The sequence below is a fragment of the Heptranchias perlo genome, chromosome X (genome assembly GCF_035084215.1).
Source record: "Heptranchias perlo isolate sHepPer1 chromosome X, sHepPer1.hap1, whole genome shotgun sequence".
In the NCBI taxonomy this organism is placed as follows: Eukaryota; Metazoa; Chordata; class Chondrichthyes; order Hexanchiformes; family Hexanchidae; genus Heptranchias; species Heptranchias perlo.
In genome coordinates, this window is record NC_090370.1 from 6,315,383 (window position 1) to 6,331,720 (window position 16,338).

The 16,338-nt window shown below is 39.8% G+C and overlaps 1 protein-coding gene across 2 annotated transcripts in view; it reads right to left on the reverse strand.

Moving 5' to 3' along the window:
- Nucleotides 1-6,195: 6,195 nt before the first annotated feature.
- LOC137307222 (5'-AMP-activated protein kinase subunit gamma-1) overlaps nt 6,196-16,338 on the reverse strand; it is a 50,587-nt gene continuing 40,444 nt past the window's right edge. For both annotated transcript variants that reach the window (XM_067976635.1, XM_067976634.1), the window contains 5 exons: nt 14,329-14,494; nt 13,672-13,709; nt 13,441-13,587; nt 11,081-11,174; nt 6,196-10,149 (listed from right to left, as the gene is read on the reverse strand). In XM_067976635.1, the coding sequence (XP_067832736.1) occupies nt 10,121-10,149; nt 11,081-11,174; nt 13,441-13,587; nt 13,672-13,709; nt 14,329-14,494 (474 nt within the window). In that variant the 3' untranslated portion in view covers nt 6,196-10,120. The remainder of the gene's footprint in view (nt 10,150-11,080; nt 11,175-13,440; nt 13,588-13,671; nt 13,710-14,328; nt 14,495-16,338) is intronic.

Here is a 16,338-nt window from a genome sequence, read left to right on the forward strand (position 1 = left end):
CCAAAGGGACTTAGGGGTTCAGGTACATAGATCATTGAAGTGTCATGAACAGGTGCAGAAAATAATCAAGAAGGCAAATGGAATGTTGGCCTTCATATCTAGAGGACGAGAGTACAAAGGGGCAGAAGTTATGCTGCAGCTATACAAAACCCTGGTTAGACCGCACCTGGAGTACTGTGAGCAGTTCTGGGCACCGCACCTTCGGAAGGACATATTGGCCTTGGAGGGAGTGCAGCGTAGGTTTACTAGAACGATACCCGGACTTCAAGGGTTAAGTTATGAGGAGAGATTACACAAATTGGGGTTGTATTCTCTACAGTTTAGGTTAAGGGGTGATCTGATCGAAGTTTATAAGATATTAAGGGGAACAGATAGGGTGGGTAGAGAGAAATTATTTCCGCTGGTTGGGGATTCTAGGAGTAGGGGGCACAGTCTAAAAATTAGAGCCAGACCTTTCAGGAGCGAGATTAGAAAATATTTCTACACACAAAGGGTGGTAGAAGTTTGGAACTCTCTTCCGCAAATGGCAATTGATACCAGCTCAATTGCTAAATTTAAATCTGAGATAGATAGCTTTTTGGCAACCAAAGGTATTAAGGGATATGGGCCAAAGGCAGGTATATGGAGTTAGATCACAGATCAGCCATGATCTTATCAAATGGCGGAGCAGGCACGAGGGGCTGAATGGCCTACTCCTGTTCCTATGTTCCTAAAAGCCAGACTGCCTTTTAGTGTGTTTCTCTCTACTGAACCCTGCTTCACAGGCCGACAAAGATCAAAAGGGTTCTCCAACACAAGGGGCAAGAGATGTTCTTATGATCACCCAGACAAGCTAATGAATCATTTATTCTTTAGTCCTGGAAAAACAATTTCCATTTAGCATATTAACCACCTTTCATCTCAGGGCTTCTTTTTTTTAAAAAAAACTCCTGATAATGCACATTGCTGTTAAACAGGTTGACTAAACATGGCTTGTAGTCCCGTGCATTTACAACATTGAGGGGTGATATGATCGAGGTGTTTAAAATGTTAAAAGGATTCGATAGTGTAGATACTGAGAAACTATTTCCTGTAGAAAATCGAGAACAAGAGAATATAATCTTATAATTAGTGCAAGGCCATTTAGGAGTGAAATCAGAAAGCACTTATTCACGCAAAGGGTAGTGGAAATCTGGAACTCGCTCCCCCAAAAGGTTGTGGATGCTGGGTCAATTGCTATTTTCAAGACCGAGTTCAATAGATTTTTGTTGTGTAAGGGTATCAAGGGATATGGAACCAAGGCAGGTAAATGGAGTGTAAAAACAGATCAGCCATGATCTAGTTGAGTGGTGCAGCAAGCTCAAGGGGCTGAATGGCCTACTCTTGTTCCTATGTTCCCAAAAACCCAGCACTGAAAGTAACTTTTCCCAAATCCTTTCTGCGGAAGAATGGTCAAAAAAATCCTGAAATGTGAGATTCCTACATCAGTATTATATAAATCCCTAGCACCTACATCAATTAATTGAAACTAACTGAACACTTAAAAGCGCTCAAAATGAAACCCGTAGGGAAGGATACAATTGTGGTGAGTGGAGAATATACATCATTCAAAGATTGAACACGACCCTACTAGGTAGTCAATCTATCCATTTTCTTTATTCTGCATGCTCCAAACACTGTAGGAGCATATCAAAATAGCAGTGATTTAAGATGGAGGTGTGGGGGAGATATAACATTGGTTAGCAGGGCTGAATCAGCCTAAAGTGTTGTTGTGTACTACAGTTAAATCAAGCCAGTAATGTTGAACACGTGAGGGTGTCCTACACGGCAGCCATGAAATGGGCAGCATAACCTCACCTACTTTCTAGACTTCTTTCCTAACTGAACCATCTATTTGGCTATCTAATTCTCAGTCATTCGTTTGCCTTGGGTACTTGCACTATAGGAAACAAATAACTGCCAGCTCTGTGAGCATCTACATAGTGCAAACAATGTTCCAGTTCTGACTTGTGTGGCACCACTAAAATGAAACTTCAGTGAAAATTAGGACGGAATGTGCAGGATGATCCCTTCAGAGTGTCAAAGTGAACATGGTTGATCCACAATAAGGCTGCAAAACGGCCAAACCAGCAAGCCCCCCACCATCGACTGAAGTCGACATGGCCAGACATGCGTTCACCAACACCCAACTCTTTTTTTTGGATTACTGTGCTTGACTATATTGCTCTGAACAATGCATGAAGTATTGTGCAGTCATTCCTTACAGGGTGAGCTTTGTGGACCTGCAGCAAATTTAGCAAGTAGTAATATCATTTACAGGAGAAGCATTTATGCAGTAATTGTAAGCGTCAGTAATTATGAATAGACGGTTACATTTTGAACCGTATTTAGAACCTTCAGCAGTTCGTTGGTGCGAGCATGCCGACCAAATTACGGAGGCACTGAGTTTGTTTTGATGCAGGCAATGTAGTGAATGGGTGAGAGCTCAAAAGGTGTGCAATGACTGCAGGCTAGCTGAAGGACACTATCCCGAGTGCAAGATTCTATTTTGCGCCTTAGCCCCTTGTAATAGTAATGCTCATTTGTTTTTTTGGCTGCTATACTTGCTCACAGTACGGCTCTCATACAATTGGTCACTGGTCTAAAAAGAGCAAAGTTTTTTTTTCTTTCTTTTGTGGACTTGTCCTGCAAAGAATGGCCTGGTAGGACTTTTTGGAGGGTCGTCACCCTGGTGCTCCTGGGACACCTGAAAAAGGAACAAGAAAAAAACGCAGCTTACAAACAGTTTGATACTGCCCATCTAATCTAACCTACCCCTATACAGTGGCTGGAGACTTTGCTCCAGATGTTTGGCGCTGAGAGGTCCAACATTAGGATCAAAGAACTCTGGCTGAGGAAAAATGAACTGGTGCAGGGGTACAGGCTCTGGGACTTTATACATCATGGGAGTAAGAAACCATGTTTGGTACTGTAGCTATGTAATGTCACGACACTACACGTGCTTGCTTGGCACGATGTCCTCAGACCCTGTCAAACTAGACTAAACACCTACACTGTAGCAGGAATAAAGGCAATACTTTTACCTCATAAGCTGCATTTAATAGCTGTCAGATACATTAGATGTAACAATTTGTAGACTTACTGAGAATTCTGGTTTATTCACTACAAAGACCTGGTAAAGCCCTAATGGAACAGTTTAATCCCAGCTAAGGCACATTATTAAATCGGCATTGTCATCAGGAATGTCCAGCCTGCAAGCCAGAAATCTGTGTGATCACAAACGGGGAAGGATTTGTCAAATCAGACTGCTGTTGAAATGCAAGTCTGCTCAAATGTTGTTTTCCACAACAATATTTTCAGATAGTTTTGAAGGTGCACAGAGCATCCATTCAACACCAGGACCTGGAGAAGTAACAATATGATTTCCACGAAGCACAAGTTATTGAAAATTTAAAGCAACTTACCCTTTGAAAGTAGTAAGGAACGTAGGTATGCACAAAATCAGGATTTAAAAGACATTGATATTAAGTCATGACACATATGTAACAAAAACCCAGTTTGTTTTCAATGCAACTTAGGACAAGACACTGTGACCTCTCTACTTAACACTTTCAAGGGCCGTTATCTTTAAAGCAGTATTCAGTGCAAGAATGGAATACAAGCATGTTTGACCCAACACAACTGAAATATCTTCACAATGATACCACTTGGTTACTATGGAAAGCACATCCCATGGCTTCAACAATGACAGTTTGTTCACCACTTTACATTTGCTGCTGGTATTACATAGAATTTACAGCACAGAAACAGGCCGGAGTTTATGCTCCACCCGAGCCTCCTCCCACTCTATTTACTTCATCTAACCCTATCAGCATATCCTTCTATTCTTTTCTCCCTCATGTACTTATCTAGCTTCCCCTTAAATGCATCTATGGTATGGGGCAACAGGCATCTCATTAAAATCACAGACTGCTCAGCTCCCACAGAATACACGATGAGTGTGGGAATGTATAAGCAATAAGTTCTGGCTGTCCTGTTTAAGGTCAGCTTTTATCTATTGTTTTAATTCGTGTATTTTTCCATAATTCCTTCCAAGAAGTAGAATTTTTAAAATATAAATTATTTCTACTAATCCACAAACTTGATTTTAAACTACTTGCTTTTGAGTTAAATAAAAAAACAATGAATTGTTAGTGGGCAGAGGTGCCAGAGCCCAATTTATGCTGTTGACGCAGGTCAGACTTGCTGATGTTCCAACATACTCTACCGCAGAACTGTAAGACAGGGAGTCGCAGCGACAATTTCCCACAGTGAGTTCGAATCTCTGCAGTGTTTTCTGGCTAGGAGGGGCCAAACAGAAGTCTAGGAGTTCCTCAAAAAGCCGTTCAGCCAATTTCCTTGAGAGGCTCTACCCAACTCACTCAGTACACTAGGGAGGCAACCAACTACCAGGAATTAAAGTTTTCTTCAATTTCCCTCCAACCTCCAGAGATTCCAAGGCTCCAGGTGGGGTGGGAGTGTATGGGAGAGGCTGGATGGGCCAGTAGGTTCGTCATTTTTCATATGTAATTAAAGATAGCTCTAGATCCAAAAATCCAACCTACCAACTGCAGTCAAGAGGACTCATCCATGGTCCCAACTTTTCAAATATTGGCTCAATGGTAGCACTGTCATAAGTCACAGGTTCAAGCCCCACTCCAGAGACTTGAACACACAATAATCTAGGTTGACCCTCCAGTGCAGTTAAACTGAGGCCCTGCCTGTCTGTGCAGGTGGATGTAAAAAACCTCATGGCAGTATTCAAGTTAGAGCAGGGGAGCAGGGGAGTTCTCCAGGTTTTCAAGGCCAATATTTATGCCTCAATCAAGATCACTAAAAACAGATTATCTGCTCATTTATCTCATTGCAGTTTGTGGGATCTTGCTGTGCCAAATTGGCTGCTGTGTTTCCAACATTACCACAGTGACGACATTTCAAAATTACTTCATTGGCTGTCAAGTGCTTGGGGATGGCGTGAGGTTATGAAAGGCACTATATAAATGCAAGTTCTCTCTTCTTTAAATGCTGTTTAAACACATGGAACAAGCATCTATCAGAGTATTTGATCAGTCTTAATCACACATAGTGGCACAGGAAGTACAACAAGGTGAAGCTGACATACCATTTTAAAAAAATGTATTACAGCAGATCTCATGTGGCATTGCTCAGTGAGTTGGAAGAGTACTACATTTAAGTGTTGACATTTGAGGAAGCGCACATTATCCATAAGACGTCTAATATATTGTGTAGGAAAATTGAGTCAACAGTACTTCACTTATAAAGAGCACAAAAAAATCCACATTGTCATATGACTTGTGCTTATTAGGAGGTTCATGTCAAATTGATGCCTGTAGCAGTATGAATTGCACTCCAGTTTGGCTCTCCTGCCTCTATTGGAGACACACGACAACGCAAAATCGTCGAGCAGAAATTGATAGACAAGTTCCGCAGCCATGAGGACGGCCTCAACCGGGATCTTGGGTTCATGTCACGCTACACGTTACCCCACCAGCGAACAAATGTTATCTGTTTTTAATATAACGGGTCAGTTGCTGTCTTTTCTATGTTTCTACCTCTCTATCTCTGTTTTTTTTTGTTTGTTGGTTGTTTTTTTTTGGTGATTTGTATATTCTGTGAGACCCAGCAGGTAACACCTGTCTGTCTGCACACTGATTGCCTTGGCAACGGGCAGTTGAAAAAACTGTCTGTACTCACCAAGCATTGTTCTGTGAATTATAAATGCGATTTCATTTCGAGGTTTTCATTTTCACATCGTTCACCTGAGGAAGGAGGAAGCCTCTGAAAGCTTGTGAATTTAAAATAAAATTGCTGGACTATAACTTGGTGTTGTAAAATTGTTTACAATTGCCTCTATTGAGGCAGAGACAAAGAGTTGGCATTCTGTAAGGATTAGCACTATGTTGGGTACAGTCTAATGCAGAGACCAATACACATTACAAGTCTCACACACCATTCAGAAATGAGCCACACACATACAAAAACAGGCACTTTAATTTCCTCCAAAATTCAGATGGCAATCGCACGAGTGAATTTTTTTAAAAAATGCACCTCACTTGCCTTGGCCCCATAATCATAACAAGGACATCAAGCAAAAGTGAATCTTATTAACAGAGCAGAGAGTAACTTTTAAGTCAGAAATCCTGAAAATAAGTGACCCATGTTTTGAAGAATTTTATTATAGTTTTGAAGATGTTACAATCAACACCTCTTTCAATGAGATTTCAAATCTTCACAAGTAAATGTGAAAGGAGTGTAAACACTATTCTACTGGAGAAAGGTTTGGATTACAATCGGAATAAATATGATTTTGATTCTACGAGGAAATAATCACTGCACTTTAAGTTCACATTGATTCCATTGTAATTTTTTTAAAATGAAACTCAATCGTATTATATTAATGAGCAAAACATATTCAGCATCATATAAAACCATTTAACAAAACATAAAATGTTTTAAAAACAGAAATCCAGACAGTCTACAGAGCAATGCATAAAATGGCACATGGTTGGCAAGTTCACATCATGAAACAATGTTACAAGGATGGTAGGCAGGTTGCTTAGTAGACTTAAGAAAAAAAATTATTTTTTAGGACCAAATAAAAAATATTTCATTGTACTTCACCTCCAAACTTTGGTGCCCAATGGTGCCCCCTGCTGTCACATTTCAGTGCCCAATGGTGCCCCCTATGACTCCACACAGAGGTCAGGATGATTGGAACTGTGAAGACACTTACCAATCATTCACCGATAGTGTCACCATTGATTCCATCCCCCCACCGCAGCCAACTGATGAGTTTGCCAATCTCACCCAACCCTTCACCTGGAGGCCCATGGAAAAATCTATGCGGCAGTGGGAGGCAGCAGCAGGAGACCCAAAAGCCAGAGGGGAAAAGTGAATGAGGGAAAACAAATTTTAAAAAATGAGCAGAAATGTCCTTGGCCTGGACATATTGATTTTCCCCACTCATTTCCTTTTTCACACCTGGTCCCTTTCAGGAGTTCTATAAAATTGCAAATATTTCCATATCCAAGGAATAAGCTACCCAGCAACACGAACAGATCAACACTGAAATTTGGCGAATCCTCGGTGGATAGTATGGACATCTGTATCTAGTGACATCACCACAAAGATCTGAAGGCTAAATATAACCTTAAATGACACCAATAATGTTCTTGAAGTTGCTCAGCTCTGTACCACTATTTACATATAATCCGCCATTCTTCAACCCAACAATTGAAAATACAAACATTATTTTCACAGTACTGTCTATAGAAATGGTGTGGTGATTGTCCAGTGTGGACAATGTGATGGTTTCAGCAATAATGAATAATTTCTATTCGAGAAGCCTTGTTGTCTATACTTCCCAGGATTAAGCAGTCAGAATTGCAGTGTGGATTATACACCATGGGGTTTACTAGCAATGCAGTCTTATTCTTTCCCAAAATACATTTCTATGGTGACATCAAGAATCTGGCACACTATAAAGTTCAAAACCTCACTGCTCAAAGAAAAAAAAACTCAGCAGGGATGCTACACCCTTGGGATGAGGAAAGGGGGGGGGGGGTAGAAAATAACAGGGTTCTCACTCTGATCACTGTCCAGTGGCTCCTGCTGTTAGGGCTTGTGTGTGAACGTCGGGTGGGGACAGGATTGGGCTCGGCAGTGATGCCCTACATGTTTGAATAGCCTGCCGATACCTACCGCTGGGCTCTCACATGACGAATGACCACTTGGGCAAAGTTCTGAAGGGCAGCCAGCAAGAGGCAGCACCTTCAAGAGAGAAAGGTGAGGGGGGGGGGGGGGGGGGGGGGGAGGAAAATGGGAGAAAATTGGAAAGAAAATAATATTCACATGGTTCCCTTGATAAGATCTATGGGGCTTTTTAAAGTCTGAAGCTCCCACTAAATAAAAGGAATTTGTTCCATTTCACCTGATATTTTCAACCTAATCAGCTCAATAAAATTTAGATCCAACGTTCATGTTGTATGTTTACAGCAATTTAGTACAGAACTAGGTCAGGAGAATGACTGGAGTCAATGTTACTCTCGACCTATACTTGCATCTGCAGCATAAAAATTCCATAACTTCTTTCCTATTAAATTACAATTAGCTTTCAGCTCTGAAGTTAGCTTCATACAATTCCACTTCCAATTAGTTTACCGCATCATAAGATTTTGTCTTAATCCAGCAGAACCTTTGGAGGAGACAAACTACACCAATTTCTGGGAGGGAGGAAGCTTCAGATCATACACAGATACTTGCAACTAGTTTTCCCTGTTAGAATCAGGTTCTCTTGCACCTTAGGCACAGATGAATCCTACCTTTTTGCTGTTATGAAAATGAAACAGTAGCTGTATTCTCACCAGACCTCACTGGCTCTTCAGTCCAACCAGTTTGGATTTTTGCCTCTGCCTGATAATAGCACCCCAGATCCTGTCTGCTTAGACATCAGGAACTTGCCAAACTATATCACTAGAATGTCCTAAGGTATCCAAGTGTGCTGGAACATTTGCATCGCCATACCAGAATGTCCAAGATTCCTGCCACAACCACCTTCAATTTGCAAACTATCACCTAATTAAAAGAAAATCAGCACAGAACACTTCCATACATAATGCACACAATTGGATCTAAGCTCCATCTCTTATATAAGGTCCCTATACATTGCACTCTGGGTCTGAACTCTGTGCCTAACCAGAATTCAAGTTAATAATAAAGCAGAAGTTTTCCCAATTGGACTTCTAACCACTAGCAACACTTCCAAGATGGTGCATTAGAATTCCAGGAGTCTGCCATCAAACCGATTTCCATTCAGACTTTGCTTTGTTTGTAGAAATGAAAAAAAACACATACTTTTGATACTCAAAGCCATAAGCAACAAAATGACATGGGAAAAATTATCTACAGCAAAAATGACATTCAAGCCCAGAATTAAAACATCTGTAATCAACATTTTCCTACAAATAAAGAAATACAATTTGGTTGTTTGAATACTAGGACAATCAATTTCATATCTGGTTTTCCTTCAGACTTCTTTAAAGATGCTGGATCGATCATTCTTCACAGCTGTTTAAAGTTTTGAAAAGTCAAAATCAACTTTAGTCAACTTGGGTATAGTAGGACCATTTAGGAACAAGACTATCTGAAACTAAACTACTGTATTAAATATCAAGTGATTTTAATAAGTGAAATAATTACAGAAATTTAAATTGAGCTGTGTTATTTAATAATGTTTAAATGAAGAGCTCAGGGAAGGAATGCTTCAACTTGAAATGCATTTTCTGAACTGGACTTGAAGGGAAGTTCCAGGAAACAGATGCAGACACATTCACACCCCTAAATCGTGTTTCAGCCAGTAATGCAAAAATAACAACCATACAAATCAGGCTGTCAAAATAATTAATTGCGATTTTTTTTTTTGGTGTGAATGACACAGCATATTATAAAGAATAAAGTGACAAGTCAAAGAATATTTCTTGTGGAAAAAGTCTGATAAACCAGGTATTGGACTTGTTTAATGCCTTAAGTCAAAAAGATCATGTTTGATTACACTGTGTTCATGTAACCTGGTTTTTGTTCATTATGTTTGCATTGGTCAGAGTCTCGCACACATTTTAGCTGAGAACAGGGAATAAAGGAGTGATGTCACTGTATCAAACTGTTCGTTACATAAATTGGATTATAATATCTAGTACAGAAAAGATATTCAAACTTAAATCAAAGTATAAAAAAGTAATGTTCAAATAATCAGTCATGCTAATACACTTCTAAAAGCTACCCACCTGAGGTAGGATGGGATAATTAAAAGAACAAAAGATTCAGTTCCTTTGACCTGACCTGCAGTATCATTTCAGTGGACACAGAAAGTCAATGGCTTTATGTAGAAAGGTGCAGAAACATTTCAAAGTCAAATCAAAATGGGAACAGTGAGCAGTAGCAAGGGTCATTCTCTACTTTATGGAACTGGTGCTGGTGAAAAAACTTTGAGCCACCATGGATGCATGTCCTTGGACAAAAGATTTCCAGGCTGGTGAGGTCTCTACATGGGGAAGATGTCGCTGGTGCACTTTACACACATCTCTTACTGTCTGAGCTCAGATGGTGCATCACCTAAGGACAAAATGAGAAGAACTTTACTTCATACTTTTATCACCGTGTGCTGCGGGACTATGCTAAGTTCACAGTACATTCTGAAGTCAATGAGTTTTAATTAAAAAATTACTGATGGGAGGCAGCGAGAAAGAAAAAAAATATATTTCAGACAATAAGTACACTGGTTCATATTCCAAGAAAAAGCACGAGTAAGTTCTTTAACAGCCAGCTAACCACAGCACTGGAATCAATTTTAAGAGAATGACGAGACAGAGCCTTTTTTGGTACAAGTCCGTTAATATAATTTAATACAGTAATAACTAATTATATAAATACCCACATTATACCATGGACAAAAACTGCAATACTAATGTATTCTATTATTAAAATTCAGTGAAACAAGAATCTAATGCATTAGAAAGTCCTCAAGGGATTTCTTTAGCACGCGTATGAATCTTTCTTGTGATACCATGAATTATCACTGCCACCACAGTTATCATCGTGATATCACACACACGTTACCAATACAAGATTAGATTAAATTCAAAGTGGCATAAAAAAAATGAATGCTCCTTTCCACCAGCTCACTCAAACATGAAAATCTGATTCAGCTCTTGATTTAAGTTTCCTCACTCAAAAGGAAAAAAAAATTCAGTTAATTTTAAACCTAAGGCAAACAATGTTTAGCCTTAAAGAGTTTGTCGAGACAATCGGTACCTGGGTAAACAGAGTCTGCCCACCAGCAAGAGTGAAAGCTCTCTTATAATGATTGTAGTTTATGGAATGGTTTCAGTATGGGTTAGTCTGCCTCCATTAGGATAGAAATCTCTCTCACTCTGTACCAGTAGAGGTTGATTGTCTCCCTGAGCATACGGTGCACTGAGATTGAGAGCCAGAATGGTGTTTCTGTCTGCTTTTAACAACTGGATTATATAGTGTATATACATACCTCCCCCAGTCAGCACCAATGCCTGTAGAATATCAGACAGTGAGACAATCCCCTTCACCACATCATTATCGTCAACCACCACTAACCGATGAACCTACAAACAGGGAGACACCTGATCAGTGACGTGGTTATTGTGAAGAATCTATGAGATGGACGGCAAAATGGCTCATGTCATTACAAATTAAGGACTACTTCTTAGCAATATAGTTTACCAGCTCTTGACATTGGGCCAAAAGCAATCCATTTTTCTTTAAATTTCTAAGTTTCACACATCCTGATACTGTTCCAGCTCTCTTCCTTCCCTCCACCAAGGTAGTGACTCATTCCAGTGATCTGGAAGAGGGACTCTCCCTCCCTCCCTAGTGCAGGGGGTGCTGAGAGGGTGTTACATTTTCAAGGAGAAAAACAAGAGATTGGAAATGAGAGGGACAAACGGTGCCAATTTTCAAGAGCTGCCGAGTTGTTCTGTTTTTTCAGCTAATCGGTGCTGGAAAGGAAATTACGCCTGGCTAGCTGGAATGTTCCACTCCTATTCTGACACAAAATGTTGATTGATATGTCTGTACAAGGAAATACCACAAAGTTTAAAAAAACATTAATTGCAGTTATTCTGGAAGCTTGAAATTTGGGGTTTTATCAACTGCTGCTCAATAAAGTGAGGGCTACCTCATCCAATGCAGGAGTTTTAAAAAGGCTTTCCTTATGGTTTTCACATGGTATTTGCTGGAATATGTGTGTGTTCTGTTAAAGTGTCCAATAAAATCAACAACTTACTCTATTGATGTTAATCCCTGAGAAACAAAAGTTTAACTCTAAATTTTGCTGAAAGGAAAATGGAATAAATAGAAACAAAAAATCTCATATCTATCACAACAGAATCTGGACGAGACTACAACATTTGTAACAAATACCAGGGTATAAGGGGCACTTTATTCTTAATCAGCAGAGTTTCAAATTACTAAACTCTATCTGCATCTTCTATCTCTGGTACTGCCTCATGTAGGAATTCCTTCCATCATAACAAGTTATCAATGATAACCTGTACAGATGGGTCATTACTGTGATCAGGGGTGGGGGAGGGTGAATGCAATATATGTACCAGTTAAACAGCAACAATCTATTACTGATGTAAACAAAATCTGGTGAAGTGTTACAATAAGAGAAGGAAAAGATAAAAGTTTGAATTTTGTATAAATCCAATTTATGCAAGGAAACAAAATCAAAGTGAAGCCATTTATTTTGTGCACTGGTTACTTCTCTTCAGAGAGAAAAAAGAAAAACAAAACTGTAAATGCTGGAAACAAAGACAGAAAATGCTGGAAATACACAGCAGGCCAATCAGCAACTGAAAAATGAAATGTTGGTTTAACATTTTGGGTGTAACCCCATCGAATCAGTTCTGATGAAAGACCAACAACTGAAATGTTAAGGCCCATCTTATCTCTTGATAGACACTGAAGGACCTAAGCATTTCCACCATTTTCCATTTTTAGTTTACTTCTATTAAGTTACTGTCAACATTTCTTACTCTCACCAGAACACTGACATCCTTTATTGGTAACACTCCAAATGGCAATTAAATTATGTCAAATTTGACTAAAAAACAAAGTTTTGCTATTTAGTTTTTTTTTGAACAGGCAGTCGGTGCACTTCTCTCACCATTTTAAACCATGCTGGAGATGCTCCTCCTGGCAAAGCCTGGTAGGAAGAAATTAAACACAAAGCAGCAACTACATAGCCAACTGGTTTGTATTCAATGTACTCCAATTCCTGCCAATTTTACAGTTTTCTTGAAGCAGCTTAATAATGAATTACCTTATTAAAACAAAAATGATTTTGCAGTTCAGATCTCTTCCAGATTAAAGTTTCAAGCAGTTGAGCTGCAAAGGATATGTTTTGTACTGTTTAAAATTCCCACACCACTTAAGAGGTTACTGCAAAGGCAACAGGGGTGAGCACCATTCATGCCTCAGTTGCTAATTGCCTGTCCCAGTGTGGAGTTGAGTGAAGCAAACCTGGAAGGTCCCAAGTTCAATTCCCAGCCTGTGCTGCAGCACCCGGGGTTGCTAAAATTGCCCTCAGTGCTTTTGGATGAGGGAGGGGATGGAAAAAAAATAATCAGCCAGGATTCCTACTCCTATCCAATGATCCTGACTGGGCTCACACATGAAGAATAGACTCTTTGGTGATGAACTGGAGGTTGCTCAGTGCTCACAGAACAATACCCCCAACAGAGTCAGCATTTTTTTGAAGGAAGGTTGGTTGGGGGGAGGAAAGACAAAAAAAAATATTCAATTGACCTATAATTTTAAACTGTAACTCGTTTTATTAGTTGTTCTTTAAAGCTTCTTTTCCTGTACCTCTGCCTCCACAAGTCGGTTGATAATTGTCTCGAGAGTTTCATGTTTGCAACACTTCAGCACACCTTCGAAGTACTGTGAGCGGTGCAGCAATGCTTTAGTTACAGTTATGTCCAGGTTGTTGTAGGTCTTCTCTGCTGCCAGGTTCTAAAATACAATCTTTTGATTAGAGAATTGTCCAAGAGCAATAAAAAGAATATATATACATTTAAGTCACTGCAAGGTACTTACAATGACGTCAAACTTAGAGTAGATATCCCCCACTCGCCCTACATAGGGAAAGACAGAACCAATTAGCATAAAACCAAAGGTACTCTGCAGGCCTGAAGAACAAGGTAACTAATCATTCGAGTGTTTGATAGTGATTAACTTGAAGGAATTGAATAGTGTAAGAATATGTCCGGGCTTCTCTACTCACTGGTACAATAGTAAACAAGTGAATCTCTCTGAACCAGGACTGCCTTCATTATTTAATTCAAGAAGCGTTATTTCGATTACTTAAAAAGGACCAAGTAAAGTTCCTGTCCCCAGGATTTGTCCATATAGGTGAAATGAATTGTGGCTATTCCAGCCTATTTTCATCTTTGACCAATTATTCATAGTGGTGTCTACTTTACTAACCCCCACCAGCATATCTTGCCATTATGGGTGTTTGACCTGTATACAGTATTTGCAAAAGAAAAATTTAAAAGGGCATTGAAACTAAATTTCATGACATTAGTAGAAGTGTTCTAACGGACAATTATTGAGAAGTTGTGGTGTTGGTCTACAGTTACAGTCAATTGTTTTTACATGCATGTGCTGGAAACTAACTGGATGGCCAAGTGTGTTGAAATAATGAGAACACACATTTTGCAATGGAGGTTAAAAATAAGAACTTCATTTTACCAGATTCATCCACAACAGGCAATGCAGATACTCTTTTTTCCACAAAGATCCCCAAAGCCACATAAATGGGAGTATTTTTGTTCACCACTGCAATGTTCTTGTATGTTCCAATGTTCAACTCTTCTAGCGTTTTAGACATAAAATCTGGTTTGGGCATCTCTGAAATCTGCAATAAAAATAGTTTAAGAAACACAGCAAACACTTACTATAACATTAAATACACGAAATAAACTCACTGCAGTGTACTGATGAAAAACACAAGGTTGCTTATGGTTTTGAATTAGGTATCTAAATGTACTTTTCTAAAGTAACATAATAAAATTAATTCATGTTGTTTTTATTCTTTGTTCAAGAATAAGTCCATTGTTCTCCCCCACCCTGCCCAGTCAAGAATCTCCTAAATCCACCATCACCAATAAATTTCGTCATGGTGATGGTGGATTTGACATGGTTTGAGTAATGGAGGAAAACAAGTTACTAGATGGGTTGGTGCCCATTCCCCATCACTCAAGCCCATCTCCTGGCTGGTATGCCCACACCATCTGTGGAAAAGTCAGTGAGCCAGACTATCCTTGCCAAGGATAAAATGGGAGAGGACAAGAAAAAGAGGTGGACTTAGGTCGAAGACAGTGAAGCGTCACTCAGTGCTGGTACTCAGGTTCCCCACCTTCCTGAGCAGTAAATCAAGGTCTGTACAGTCCAAATTTTCTTCCATACTGAAGGCAATTCCATTGACACACCTATTTTACAATTTGGGCTTTCTCCTAACATTTTAAACTTCTGTTCACAGCAAAACATCAGTTTCCATAAGCAGACCAAGTCTCCTATGAACTGAATCTTGCAGCCTTATACACGACGTGAATGGAACTGCATGGCACAGGACTAACAATTACCCCGTTACTGTGGGATTTCGCACCATGGATTACGTGGGTTGCCGACAACATGCCCACGTCCACTTAGAAAGGCAGTAAATATCTCACTGTCAGGCTGTATTGTTCAGGCTAAAACTAATGATCAAATTTATTTACAAGTAGGACAGTTATACAGAAAATACACAGCAGTGGTACACTACTTGACTTAAAACAATACTTCAACTGTGCCAAAAACATTGAAGTGCCCAAAATCTAATGAAATATTGCACGAGTGATAACCACCTCTGCCATCTCACGTGGGATAGGCAGTGCAAAACATGGAACTGAAGATCAGAGGAAAATCCCAGTGCTTATATGATGTTCTGGGATTCTAAAGGTAGGTTTCCCCCTGAAGACTAAACAGATTCCTCATAATAATTGGACAAAGAAGACATTAATTACTAAACATTCAAGTCGGTAAGGTGTGATGGGGCAGACTGCAGTCATTTGCTGCCGATACCTGACCTCCAGAGAAACATTCAATGTCTGATGAGAGTCTGCAAGGTCGCACAAATTAACATTTCAAAAAGGTATAACTTATCAACGCAGGTGAATTTGCCACTACAGGAGACTGGGTGGGTCAGATGGCCACCGTGGCAATGTGGGTATCTCTCTAGGCAATTTTGGATATTAGACCATAAGAGATAGGAGCAGGAGTAGGCCATTCGGCTTCTCAAGCCTGCTCCGCCATTTAATGAGATTATGGCTGATCTGATTTTTACCTCAACTCCACTTTCCCCATAGCCTTTGACTCCCTTGCTGATCAAAAATTTGTCTAACTCAGCCTTGAATGTACTCAATGACTCAGCCTCCACAGCTTTTTGGGGTAAAGAATTCCAAAGATTCACAACCCTCTGGGAGAAGAAATTCCTCCTCATTTTCGTCTTAAATGGGCGACCCCTTATTCTGAAACTATGCCCCCTAGTTTTAGATTCCCCCACGAGGGGTAACATCCTCTCAGCATCTACCCTAACGAGTCCCCTCAGAATCTTATACGTTTCAATAAGATCTCCTCTCATTCTTCTAAACTCCAATGAGTATAGACCCAACCTGTTCAATCTTTCCTCATAAGACAACCCTTCCATACCCGGAATCAAAC